Genomic DNA, 14747 nt, shown 5'->3' with positions numbered 1-14747 from the left:
AATATCGGTTTTTCTGTTTTCTCTAATTCAATCATTAGAATCCTGCCTTCATCAGAGTAGACTTCTTTGGAGTTTATGTTTTCCTTTATAAAGGTTGCTATCCCTCTTTTTTTTATCTGCCAGTGCTGTATATAGTTTCCCTAATTTTTTTGTTTTCCAGGAAATTAATATGTTCCCTTTTAATGTGCACTTCCTGTATGCAGGTTATTTCTGCCTTCAGTTTCCTAAGTTTGTTAAACATCTACGCTCTTTTTTTGGGTGCATTTACTCCATTCAAGTTTACCGAGATGATTGTTATTTCCTGGTCCGTCTTTAGATGGGGTGTTATTACTTCTGGTTTGTATCTGATTATTCCCTCTCACGCCTTCCCTTTCTGCTCTCTCTCTCTCTTGCTTCTGTTCTTTCCTGTTTCTTCCTTTGTCTTCTGCTGTTTCTTCTTCTTGACTTCTGCTTTCTAGGTTCTCTTTACTTCCTTGTTCTTTTTCCCTTGTGAAGTATTTTTAGTAAAATTCCTGCCCTTCTTCTATATTCTCTATTTTATATCTTTTTCCTTGCCAAGAGACCAATATCCCTTCTGGTACCATCCATCTGTACATTCTTCTGTTTTTATTTAACTGGTTAGTTAAAAATTAATATTGTCTACGTTGTTCCCGGACTCTCCGTTGTATCTGTTTAAGAGTAATCAACTCTTTTCCCTTGAATGTTTTTGTCCCTTCTCTGGTTTTTTGTACACTTCATCTCTAGTTGTTTTTTTGGCAAATCTTACATGCGCTTCCCTTGGTAGCCTATGTCTTCTGGCATAATTGGTGTGCACACGGTAAGCCTCATCTATGTCTTCTCTCAACTCTTGTTCCTTTCTCTGTAAAATTTCAGCAAAGATTTTGATCATTTTTCCTTTCAGGTATTCCTCTTTTTCTTCAACTATGTTTTGGAATCTTAGATAAAATGAAGCTCTTTTATTTTCAAGTTGGATTATTGATACCTCTAACTCTATTGACTTGTGCATATTTCAATTCCATTTTTTCTATCTTCTGATTTGTTTGTTCTATTTTTGTTTCGCTGTTCTGGATTTTCTGTTCATTGATTGTTAAGGCATTCTGTATCTTTTCAATTTTGTCATCCATGTTTTTTGATATTTCCTTTCAATTCTCCCATTTCGTTTTTAATTTCTTTATAGTTCCTCCTTGTCTCTTCATGATTTGTAGCTATCGCTTCTTGGGTTTTCGTCATTGTCTCTTGTATCATTTAGAGCATCAATTGCATACTCTGCATTGTTTATGCTGGTCCTGTTGTTCCTGGTACTGCTTCGCCTTTCTGCAGCCCCAATGCACTCTCTATTGATCTTTGGTTTGAGGGTGAGGATGTTGGTGAAGCAGGGTTAGATGCTGTTTTTTTCATTGTCTTCACTAAATTAGTGTTAGTTGCCATCTTTATCCCTCTATTTATCCTCACCCACAATTTAATACAGGTTCTACTTTATTTCTACTTTATCACAAATATCAGTGGTTATATATCTCAATATTTAACAATAATTAACCTTCCTTAATATCACGTTTCAATATCTAGACCAGTGGTCCCCAACCCCCGGTCCGCGGACCGGTGCCGGGCCGTGGAGTACCTGGCACCGGGCCGCGCAGCGGCCGGGAACCATGATCGCTGCAGCGGCCGGGGGCCATGATCCCTGCTGCCTCTTCACCCACACGCGCAGCCTGAGATCAACCCCGGGACTCGAACCCGAGAGCCGCCTCTCCGGTCCAAACCCCACTCCCACCCCGGCCGCCCGCCCAGCCGCCTTGGTAGCCCGTGGAGACGGAGCGCGTTCGGTTCGCCGCTACCTGGGGGCGCCGTCCCCATGACGTCACCGCGGAGTCCTCGCCTCCTTCCCTGGCGAGGCTTTCTCCCCGCCAGCCAATCAGAGGCCAGTCCCCGGGCAAGCGGGGACAAGTTGCTGGCCGGTCAAAGCAGAAGCGGGAGATTGGAGGGGGGGAGAGAGAGCGAGAGAGCGAGCGCTGGGCGGGTGGCAGCGCATTCCACAGCGGACTAGGCGCGCCGCGGGCTGCCAACCCCCCCTCCCACACGTACACACACTGCCTCTCTGGCAATTGGCTGCCCAGGAAGAGAGTGGGGAGCTTTCACAGATAGGAACGTGATGGGGTTTGTTTTCTTCCCCCACTCCTGAGCCCTTTTTTTTTTTTGCTTGCCTTCTGGGGTCTCCGCAGTGGAGCAGCCGAGGTCAGATGGGGAGGCAGAGAGAGAGAGAGAGATGGGCGGGTGGCAGCTGTCTGTGAAACATCTTCCCCTCCCCACCTCCTGGGCAGCCAATTGCCAGAGAGGCACGGTGGGGGTGGTGGGGGTGGTGGGGTTGGAAGGAAATAAAAAAAGAAGTTGCCCTTTCATTTTGCAATCTCTCTCTACGACCTTGTTTCATTCCCTTCCCTTTTGTTTCGTCCTCATTTCTCAATCTCAGCAACTTTAAACTTTTGGACTTCAACTCCCCAAATTGCCCAGCCAGCTAGAATAAATAGATAGATGGTGGATAGGTGATTGATAGATAGAGAGGGATGGATGGATGGATGGATAAATAGATAAATAGATAGATAGATGATAGATAGATAGAGGATATATACACATACACGCATACACACATACATACACAGAGAGAGACAGAGACAGAGACAGAGACAGACATGGATGGATAGATATCACAGAAGTGAGTACACCCCCTCACATTTTATCAATATTTAAGTATATCTTGCAGCAGTTTAGACATTAATGGCTGGGGGCCATGATCGCTGCAGAACAACGCCCCTCCACCCCTGCGCGCGCTCAGCGGGCCACGGTAAAATTATCAAAGGCTGACTGGTCCGCGGCGATAAAAAGGTTGGGGACCACTGATCTAGACAATCCTATATATTATTCTATTTTTAATCCTTAACTATTATATATCACAGAATTATATATCACACTATTATCTTATGCAAATAAATATCTCTCAGCTATGTCAGTTATACAGATACTCAGTTCTAATAATTAGTTTCTCTATGTATTTCCTTAATCCATTTTATGTCACAGCTGATTCCTCTTGTGTAAGCCTTTGCAGCTCAAATTTATAATCCACTAGATGTCGCCCTCTCCTCAGTATCACTGTTCGTTCCATCAATCACAGTCAGTAATCACAGCAGACCCTGAGGCAAAGACAAAACAAGGGGGTGGGTGGGTAAAAACTCTCCAACCGTTCCAAAACAGCTCTCCCTCTACTGTCCCTTATCCAGTTTCAACTCCTGAGGAGAGTAAGTACTGTATATTTGTAGAATACCCCCCCCCCCCAAAAAAAAACCTTGAGCTCTTCGTTACCTGGATTTATTGTTCATGATTGAAATTCTGTTCAAAGTTCAGCTATTCTTTGGAAAGAAAAAAGAGTAGAAAAGAGAGCAGAAAGGAGAAGGGGGAAAAAAACCAGCCCGACTATTATATGATCCTTTGTGTGCTTTCCAGGTCTTCTCAACAGCAACAACAATATACCCCACTCCCATTGTCAATGCTGGCTTTTGGTTCATTCTCCTCCCTCTCCTATGAGGTTTCCCACTGCGACCACTTCCGTTCTATTATTCACGCTGCCACTTTCAGCTCTTGTCTCAACTCTCACTGCTTTTCGGCAAAAATCTGGACTGCAAAAACAGTCTTCACCACAGAGCCTTTTTCTTTCCAGCTCAATCGCTCCACCAATTTCACGTTGTCCTCCTTTTTTGGGGGTTGTCAACGATAACAAATGCCTCGATTTCAACTGCTTTCTCTATTTGCTTCCCTCTTATGCGGTTGCCATCACTCCAGTCCTGTCCAAGTGACAGGATAGATCCTTGTCCATTTAGTGGGTTTCTCATATCCACTGGGGAGTTTGCCTTACCACCCTAGTGTCTTCAGAGTTTCCCCCTGAATCTGCCAATCCCTTCAGGATCCGCAGCACTCAAAAATGAGCCCAAACCAAGAAGTTTGAGTTAGATGTTACGGGAGCAACCGTTCCTCAACCCTAGCACAATGATGTCACCGCCGGAAACCTAGATGTGATTTTTTTATAATCTGTAAGCCGCCTTGAGTCTCCATGGGCAAATAGATGGCAATATAAATGTAATGATAAGTAAATAAATAAGTAAGATAAAAAAGCATTAAAGGGTGAACTAGTATTGTCACTGCATTGTGCATAAAGTGCTAGGAAAGAACATTCTAACATCACTTTATTGCTGAATTGCAGTCTGAAACCCAGGGCAACATGTAGGCTCCAAAAACTTTAGTATGATTCCTAGAGATCTCCAAAAGTTGTTACTAAAGCTAAAGATTTTAAATTAAATTAGCTGTAATGTGGCATCATAAGGTATAATAAAAATATTAAAAAATTAGAAGGAAAATTAGAATTCTTTATTGGCTAAGTGTGATTAGACATGCAAGAACTTTGTCTCCGATGCATAAGCTCTCTGTACATAAAACAATAGTGATAGATTATTGTTGTGACTCAGCAGCAGTCTTCTGTGAGTCTTTTCGGAATGCAAGATTAACGATGCAGCTAGGGCTCGTTAGTGGGGTTTTGGAGATAAAAGGACGGATGATGCCACGCCCTAGTCGCAGGAGTCAACGTTCCTTCGTGCGTTCCTTGGTTCATACAACATTGCTTGATACACTTGGATAAGTGCTTTGTGTTTCCTGTAACCCTGATTCAAGAACATACACTTGGAGAAGTGCTTTGATTTCTGTAACCCTGATTCTTAGAGACTTTGGAAGAAGTGTTTTGCTTTCGTTTTGTTCAACTTGAGTTGCCGTAAGAAAGATTTGTTTTCATTCCGTTATCTGGTTATAGACTGTATTTATGTTATTTTTGGGCTCGAAGCCAGTCTGAGCCGAGAACTGATAAAGAAAGTTCCTTTTAAGTTTGTCTGCTCGCCGTTTGTTAACGAGCCATGAAGGGGGGACAGAACAGATTGACTCCTGCCTGACAAGCCTTAATCTCAGTAATTATGGAGCAGTTAATGGCTGAAAATAGATTAATAGCAAAACAAATCGCAATGTTGTCGGATCAAATTGCGCAGTTGCAGAGAGCTGCAAACTGCCCCCCTTCACACAAATGACCTGTGTGAAGCAAAAACAATTTGAGTATAGGATTTAAGGCTGCGTCCCCTCCCCCAGGTTTGTTTGGATTGTCTGCATGGAATTTTGCTATAAGGCAATCAGCCTGGATATTTCTACTCTTTACCCAAGATGCCTCTGATAATGGGTAGCCCTTCCATTTGATTAAGTATTGGAGTTGTCTCCTGTGCCACCTCGAATCAAGGATTTGTTGCACCTCATAATGGATTTGGCCCCCTATGACCACAAGGCCTGGGGGCTCTCGGGGTAGTGGACTCAGGGTTGATCCGACCACAGGTTTTAAAAGGCTACTATGGAATACCGGGTGTATCTTTCCTAGCAGTCGGGGCAGTTTCAATAGCACTGTGACTGGGTTGATGATCTTCACTATGGAGAATGGCCCCATAAACTTTGGTCCCAGTTTCTTGCTAGGGAGTTTTAACCTGAAATATTTTGTGGCGAGGTTGACCTTCTCTCCCACCCGGAATGGCCGTTGCGGAGCCCGGTGTTTGTCTGCCTGTTTCTTATAGGTTTGCGCTGCTTTAGCCAGTGTCTTTTTTGACATTCTTCCAAGTTGCTTTCAGCATTGATACCCCATCAATCAAGCTGACTGAGGAGGGGGGGATCCCTTGGATACTCGGGCATAACTTTGAACGCTGTTAGTCCCATGCTACTGTGAACCCCATTATTGTACGCAACCTCAGCAAAAGACAGGAGGTCTGCCCAATTGGACTGCTGATAGCTCACGTAGCACCTCAGTACTGCTCTACCATGGTGTTCAGTTTTTCTGCCCCTCCATTGGTACTTGGGTGATCCAATGAAGTGCAGGCACTCCCTCCAGAACTTAGCCATGAACTGGATCCCCCTGTCTGAGATAATTCTTCAAGGTACTCCATGTAGATGTGCTTCAGGAACAGTTTGGCCAGCTTGTGAGCTGAGGGTAGTCTGCTACAGGGTATGAAGTGCAACTGTTTGGAGAACAGTTCTGTTACAGTTCAAATCACCGTATTCCCCCCACTTTTCACCAACTCTACTATAAAGTCCATTGCAATCTCCTCCCATGGCCTCGTTGGCTCTGCTACCGGTTGCAGCAGTCCAGGGTTTTTTCCCAGTCTCTTCTTTGTGGTGCAGATGGTGCAATTTTTCACATAACTATCCACATCTTTCTTTATGCCGGGCCACCAGAACTGCCTCCGGGCTAAGTGTAAAGTCTTTAGGAACCCAAAGTGGCCTGCCAGTTTAGCGTCGTGGCTCCTCTGGAGAATTAGGGTGTGTAGGGATTCTGGGATGTAGAGTTTCGTCCCCTTCCATGCGAGGTAATCTCTTTTTGTCAAGATTTGTTTGTTGTCTTGGAACCAGGGGTCTGCTATCAGTTCGGTTTTGAGTCTCGTGGTTAGATCACTTGCTGGTTGGTCTTGCCGGTCCCGGCGTTGTTGTCTGGTGATCACCTGGGCAACTATTTGGGTAGAGGGAATGATGGCATCCACCACCTGCTCCTGTTTGCATTTGTACTGGGGCATGCGGGAGAGGGCATCAACTAGAAAGTTCCTACCCCCCCCCTAGAATGTGCTTTAGTACAAAGTCAAAGCGGTTGAAGTACTGAGCCCATTGGACTTGTTTGGGTGATAGTTTCCATGGGGTCCTGAGGGCCTCCAGATTTTTGTAGTCAGTCCAGATTTCAAATGGTTTCTGGCCCCCTTCCAGCAGGTGTCTCCAGGTTAGCAGTGCCCATCTCACTGTGAAAGCCTCATTTTGCCATGCGGTCCGTTGTCTCTCTATGTCTGTGAGCTTGCGGGAGGTTTAGGTGCAGGGCTGTAGGTTTCCTTGGCTATTTCTTTGGAGTAGCACTGCTCCCACTGCCACGTCATTGGCGTCTGCTTGGATAATGAAGTCTTGCTCAAGGTCAGGATGCGTCAACACCGGTTCCTTTGCAAACATTTTTAGTGTTTCAAATGCCTCTTGGCAGGTTAGGTCCCACTGCAGAGGTTGTCCCAAGTGAGGTTTTGTTCCTGGCCTCCCTGTCTTTAGGAGGTCTGTCGTGGGTTTGGTAATCTTCGCGAAGGAGGGGATGAATTGCCTGTAGAAGTTCGTGAACCTTAGAAAGTACTCGGTAGTATGCTTCTCTGAGGTCTAGTTTGGTGAAGCACTTTGGCCAGGTGAGATAGCATGTCCTTCATGAGGGGGAGAGGGTATAGGTTGTGTATGCACACGGCATTGATTCCTCTAAAATCCATAGTTCCTCTAAATTCTCATAGTTGCATCTTTTTTGGGTCTTTGAAGAGTACTGGCACTGTAACCTGTGGCTTGGCTGGCCCGATGAACCCCCATGCTATGTTTTTGTCTATGTATTTGTACATTTTGTGCATTTCCTGGGGCGTCAATCCTCTTTCGTGTCTGGCAGCTTTCTCATGTCGTTATTATGGAATCCGCCATTAACTTTTATTGCTACACAAAACCACTCAGAAAGTCTGTTTGGGATGTCTCGATAAGCCTTTACCTGGGCAATCTGTTTGTCCAGACTTGTTCTGAAAAAAATGCACTAACAGCCGCTCTGGTAATGGTGGTAGCCTTCCAATGACTCTCCTACATTCACGGATGTGCCCTTTGATGGGGTGGCCCCTCTGCTTCAGGTCACTGAGTTTATCATCCGCATACAGGTCCTCCTTCACCTTCTCAAATCTGGCCTCTAGTAGTTGTAGGAAGTCATCTATACCTTGCAGTCTTCTCTTGTGGAATGCTGCTAGCCATTCCCTTGTTTCTCCCTCTAGCCCATCTGCAATAATATTCACTATGGCTCTGGGGGATGAGTAGAGGTGTCCATAGCATTCTAGGTGGATCTCGGCTGAGTCAAGGGATTGGGCTACCTGGTTTGAGTCCCCATCAAACCGGGGTGGTTTGTTCAGCACTGCTCCTCTCTCTTGTCAGCCTCTGTAACCTTGCATTTGATGTGTGTGGCCATATTCCTCAGCCCTAGTTCGGAGAGAAGGAGGGGAATGTCTACCCTGGACAAACTGCCTGCTGTTTGGTAGAGGCACTGGTTTCAGCCTCCTGATGGGTGGAGAAGGGGTGCTGCATTCCCATCTGCTTCTCGTCACCCAAAAGGATCCACTGCTCCTTCCCTTTCTTTTGACCTGCATAATGGCCCCTCTTCATGGAGGATGACCCGGTCAAATTCCTCCCTCCATTGCTCTATGGAGGAGCCTTGCTTGGTTCCAGTCCAGCATCCACTCCATTCCTCCCAGCTCACTCAGGGGCCTTCCCTTTTCCTGGGCATTGGGGTGGGGGAGTTCACCATCAGCTGCTTTAAGGGTTTATTTCCACAAATACTCATCTCCTCTTGCTTCGGTCACTGGCACAGACATCTCAGCTTTCATGTCTGAAGTTAGGATGCATTGCAGCTGCAATCAGGTGCTCTTCGGATAGCTGGCCTACTGCTATTGTTGCCTGAGTTTCCCTCCAGGCACCCCAAATATTGGGGAGCAATTGGAGAGTCCAAGATTCAGAAGATCTAGTAATCTTGATAGATTTTAAAAAGAGATCTGACTTTCAGGTTTCCAAAAGGTGCCCAAATTAATTCATTAGCCTCGAGCCAAGTTTCAAAAGAAATCCAGTCATTAGGAGCACCTTTTCAGCCATACCGCTTTGCAGTCAGATCTAAACCTCATTTGAATTATGGCTGAACTTTACCCCTGTTCCTTCCTTCCCCTGAGTCCATGTCATAAATCACATTCACCAACAAGATGCACACATCACAAGCCTGCTGTGGTCATCTGAGTGCCGACTCTAGCCGAAGGTATGGGTGGAATCCGCTCCCCCCCCCCTTTTTCTCACTATGGCAACCTTATGAGTTGACATACATTTCAAAACAAAATACAAGCAATGCTTCAATCTATCCAGGAAGTTATGACAAAGAAACAGATGCACAATATTTGTTGTGTGATTAAGAAACCTTCAGCAAATGGCAATGAAAGATGAACAAAGAAACCCGAGAATAGAAGAGAAATCAGAAGGAATGAAGGAAAAAATAGAGGAGATATAAATCAACAATTTACACAAGCAGATAAAGATTTGGAAAGGATAGTAATAATTCCTGAAATGGAAAAAGTAGTCCACTTTTTAAGATATCAAAATATAGAAGAGGACAGAAAGGGATGGAAGTTGCTGGGGGGTGCCCTAGAAACTGGAAGGCATGAAATATATGTAGAGGCAGATAAAATATTTAGACTAAATATGAGTGTTGCAAGGAAACATAAGGTTACAAGGGAGGAGCATGTGAGATTCATTAAAAATTCAACAAGTCGAAATGCTAAAAAGAGCAAGAGATGATGGAATTTATTTGTTATTTGTTATTTATAGGCCGCCCTTTTCCCTGAGGGGACTCAGGGCGGCTTACAGTTCATGGGAAGGGGGGTGCAAGAATGGATAGATACATAAAACTTTAATATGGGATTTGTTTTATTAAATAAAAGTAGATATTAGAAATTGGGAAAATACTATTATGTATATTGTCACAAGATATAATATATTATTATTACTATGTATACATAAATATTAGAAGTTGAAAGATTATTACTATGTATATGGTGTTGTTGTTGTTATTATTTAAATTGACCCAGACAATACACTGTTCACTAAGCACCTATGTAAGTTAACGAAAAAAGTATAAATAAAATATATATTTAAAAAAAGGAGGTCAATTTTTGGACTTCTCGGGTGAGTTAATATTGAAACATCTATAGCATTTTTCAAGTACATCATTTAATTAGTTCAGCTTGCAAAACATATTTTGGATATTAAGAATCTTGCCATGAAATTTCCTGTGTGTACATATAATTCCATGATTTACCGGTTGTCTATACTAGGTTCAAGCTGTACTGTGTAAGAATGTGATACCACAATTATGTACTTTTATACCTTTATTGTTTAACTCCCTAGAGTCAGAAATTATTTTCAAAAACTTCATATTTGTTTCATTACAAGTTTCATATAGCATGGTTAAATAGTCCTGTTCCCACCTTTTGGTTCTTAATTGAAAAATCAAATGTTTGCTTTAAAAATTAACATTTGTCTCTCATCATTTCATTATTTTTAAATTTTGCCTTGTTGAAGGAACAGTTATTTAGGAAAACAAACCTTGTGCAATTTTGGATGATTACTTAAATAGTGACCTATATTAATAATACTCCATCCATCATAGGTAGATTTTGATACTTGACATAGATTTATATTTCAGACAAAAAATATTCAAATAATCCTAATTACTTCTTCTAGGATTTGAAACAAAACTTCAGAGAGGGATCCTTGGGACCTGACACAATGGAGACGGAAAGTGAGCAGAATTCAAATTCAGCCAGTGGCAGCTCAGGCTCTGGTGGAAGCACTCGCCCACAGATATCGCAAATGACTCTCTACGAGCGGCAGGCAGTGCAGGTGAGGATTAATCCTTATTCTTTAAAAATGTAGTTGTGGCCTATATCAAGATTGTTTTAATTCCGAGGAAGTTAGCCAAGGGAAAAATATGGCTGAAGAAAGTGGAATTCATCAGACAATGGGCTTCCTTCAACTCCCTTCATGCTAGTGTGATAGAACAAAAACTCAAGATTATTAACCTTTTGTTTCAGATTAAGCAGTACTTCCTTTCCTCAGAGCAGCTCCTCATTTACTCCAGTAATCTACGGTCTTCCCAGCTGGCGGCCTTTGCTTTTGTGATAACCGAAATAAATACTAGTAATTTACTTTTGTTCTTCTTAGATGAGGCATTATTCTCCATGGCCAATGCTAGGTAATGGTAAGGCCCTCTGGTTTTTAAATCACTTCAATATGCTGTTTGACCAGGACAGAGGTAATATGAAATTGATGGAAGGAAAGACACAGAACTATGGGAGCTCCATGTTGCTCCGTGACCAATAGGAGTTTGCTCCAAAAGCCCATATGGACTTTGGTGAAAAATTTACTAATATAATTAAGGCAATATATTCTACACAAACTGCAAAGGTGATGGTTAAAGGGGACATGACAGAGAATTTTAATGTAAGGAAAGGCACAAGACAAGGATGTCCTTTATCCCTTCTACTATTTAAGTGTTAAATAAAACATTAGACAAGATTCAGTAATAAAAGGCATGGAAATAAAAAAGAAAAATATAAACTACGGGTGTTTGCAGATGACCTGGTATTTATTCTAGAAGAACCGCGAGAAACTGGACCCAAATTAATAAAAAAATAGAAGAATATGGTGAAGTTCCAGGATTGGAAATAAATAAAGAGAAAACCAAGATACTAGCCAAAAATCTTACAGATAAACAGAAAAAATAATTTATGAAGAAGACAGATAGTCAGATAGTTAAGAAATAAAATACTTAGGAATTCAATTAACAGCAAGATGGGCAACTATTACAGAAGATAATTATACTAAGCTAATGCAACAAATTAAACTAGATCTGGAGAAGAGGAAAAACTTGCAATTATCGATGGTAGGAAGAATAGCTACAATAAAATTGAATATCTTGCCGAGATTATTATTTTTGTTCCAAACAATTCTGACAAAGTTAGAAAAAAATTCTTTGAGGAGCCAAATAAAACGATGTTAAAATATATCTGGCAAAGGAAAAGAGCAAGAATAAGAGTGAAAATGTTACAAGGCTCTAAAAAGAAAGAATTTTCTGGTTGCCATATTGTGAGCTATATTACCAAGCCTTTGTACTTACATGGATGAAAGAATGGATAAATGTGAGGCATAAAAGATTATTAGCCTTGGAGGGACATGATCTTCAATTGGGGTGGCTCACCTTTCTATGGTATGGGAAAAACAAAATATATAGATATTTCCAAAGACATTATGTCAGAAATGCTCTGCTGTTAGTATGGGGGGAAAAATAAAAGAAAAACATTATATGAAAATACCAGTCTGGCTCTCCACTATGGAGGCACGGATACAGTGGGGCAAAAAAGTATTTAGTCAGCCACCAATTGTGCAGGTTCTCCCACTTAAAAAGATGAGAGAGGCCTGTAATTGACATCATAGGTAGACCTCAACTATGAGAGACAAAATGAGAAAACAAATCCAGACAATCACATTGTCTGATTTGGAAAGAATTTTTTTGCAAATTATGGTGGAAAATAAGTATTTGGTCAATATCAAAAGTTCATCTCAATACTTTGTTATATATCCTTTGTTGGCAATGACAGAGGTCAAACGTTTTCTGTAAGTCTTCACAAGATTGGCACACACTGTTGTTGGTATGTTGGCCCATTCCTCCATGCAGATCTCCTCTAGAGCAGTGATGTTTTGGGACTGTCGCTGGGCAACACGGACTTTCAACTCCCTCCAAAGGTCTTCTATGGGGTTGAGACCTGGAGACTGATATATAGACATTCTGAATGAAACAGGAAAACTTAAAACTAAGCAAGATTTGAAAAATCAAGGGATTGATTTAGCACGATGGCCGCATGTGCAAATACAATCAAGGTGTGAGAAAGATGTAAAAATATATGGTTTCTATAAAGAACCAACAGCATTAGATCAGATACTACTAGGGACAGATGAAAAACTAATTAAAAAGTATAGTTATCTGTTGTGGCCCAGCAGGATCCGGTTGAGCTGCTGATGGACTCGGATAGCGAAGAACCATATGAGTCTGCCCTGGAAGATGTGGAGGATCCTGTGCAGGGTTCAGACTCAGAGCAGGGACCAGAGAGGCTGGTTGGCCACCAGGAGGCGCCTGAGGCATGGAGCAGTGGGGAGGATTAAAGGCAGTTTGTCCCTGATGCTAGGTTGAGAAGGGCTGAGAAACGGAAGACGCAACTCCGTAGGCAGTCTCATAGAAGATAATTACGCACAGGTGGTTGTGGATTGGCCCCTCCCAAAAGGGTTTATAAGTGAGGCATTGGGAGGGGACATTTGCAGGAAACAACTGTTCGAACTAGTATTGAAGAAATCTGTATTCTAGCCGTGTCATGTGGATTATCTGCGTTGCTTCATTTGAGCTTTCTGGGTTGCTGCCAAGCTATTACCTTGAACGTGAGTTGCCTGGGCCCTCAGCCAAAGGATTTGTTATCTCATTAATTAAATAGTGGCAAACAGCCAAACCTGTGTTCTGGTTCATTCACAGGTCAGGGGGCTCAGAACAGTTATCTGTTGAGCATCAAAATAGAAGAACAACAGGTGAAAGAAACAATGATAGTGTGGGCCAAAAACTTTGGATATACTATAGAGCTAGATAAATGGCAGAAACTTTGGGATACAAATTATCAATTAACAATATCAACTGCCTATAAAGAAAATTTATATAAAATGTTTTATGGGTGGCATTTACCACCAGCAAGAATGGCAAAGATGTTTAAAAACATGACTGCCAAATGTTGGAAATGTAATCAGATACTGGGCTTGTACTATCATATATGATGGACATGTCCAAAGGCAAAAAAATATTGGACAAAAATACATAAATGGTTAGAAAAAATGGTAAAGCAACATATAGAATACATATTTAATTTTACACATGTTAATAACAGCAGTGAGAATTGTTTTTGCACAACAGTGGAAAAATGAAGAGATCCCTACAGATGAAAGCGTAATAAAAAAAAAATTAGAATGCACAGAGCTGGATAGATTAACACTCAAAGGAAAAGGAAGAAACTGAATATTTTTTAACATGGGATTCGTTTTACCAATGGTTAGTTAACAGAAACAGAAGTTAGAAACTCAAAAGTTTAAGAGAATGATTAACTATACTTGGGCTGTCAAACTTGATTTCATTGAGGGTTGCATCAGGGTTGTGTTTGACCTCAGGGGGTCGGGGTGGGCATGGCCAGCCTGACATCACTTGTGTCGAAGGCACCTGTGGTTTCTCGAGCGCTCTGACAGCAAAAATGGGCTGCTGAACTCCATTTTCAGCTGGGGTGTGTGTGACCCTCCCAATCTCCGTTTTCACTGGCAGAGGGTTGCAGGAGGCCGTCCCAGCCGAAAACAAAGATCAGCAGCCCGTTTTTTCTGGCAGAGGCACCACGGGCCGGTCCTTCGCTGTTTCCCGTGGGCCAGAACTCAGCACCCCACGGGCCAGATCAATATGTAGATATCAATAGGTAGATATTGAGTTTTTATGTTTGCTAAATAAAAATGTATAAATAAAATATATATAAAAAAAGAGTTTGCTCCAAAGTTTCTGCCAAACAGTATAATTCTGGAAGATCAGCTTAATGTATACTAAATATAGTAAATAAGAATTGATTATTTCTTTGAAACAATAGACACCTTTTCCTTCATAAAGGAAGGGACAATCTCGCTGTGAAAGATGAAGAACTCTGGGATAACTTCTCATTTTCTAAAAGATAGTAATACTGCTTCTTACCTTAAAACAGTCAGTTTGATCTAGAGGTTAAGGCACCAGGCTAGAAACCAGTAATTCTGAGATTTAGTCCCTTTGAGCACTGTCTTTCATCCCAACCCACCACACAAAGTTGTTGTTGTTGTTGGGGGGGGGGGGAATTGAAGAAGGAGTATTAGGTATGTTTGCCACCATGAGTTACTTATAAAGTAATAATGATGGGATGATTTAAAAAAAAATCTCCTAGTAAATTTAAAGCAAACTATAAGCCAAAAGTTGTATTTTGCTTTGCATTATAGTCTACTGT

The 14747-nt window shown here is 41.9% G+C and overlaps 1 protein-coding gene across 1 annotated transcript in view; it reads left to right on the top strand.

Annotated features, from left to right (window-relative positions):
• Positions 1–664: 664 nt before the first annotated feature.
• Positions 665–14747, top strand: part of LOC116504155 (polyhomeotic-like protein 1) — a 35444-nt gene continuing 21361 nt past the window's right edge. The window contains 2 exon segments of the mRNA XM_032211015.1: positions 665–817; positions 10387–10545. Coding sequence (XP_032066906.1) covers positions 788–817; positions 10387–10545 — 189 coding nt within the window. The 5' untranslated portion in view covers positions 665–787.

This window comes from Thamnophis elegans, chromosome 2, assembly GCF_009769535.1.
Source record: "Thamnophis elegans isolate rThaEle1 chromosome 2, rThaEle1.pri, whole genome shotgun sequence".
Taxonomy (NCBI): Eukaryota; Metazoa; Chordata; class Lepidosauria; order Squamata; family Colubridae; genus Thamnophis; species Thamnophis elegans.
This window is presented reverse-complemented; position numbering and strand designations above follow the sequence as displayed.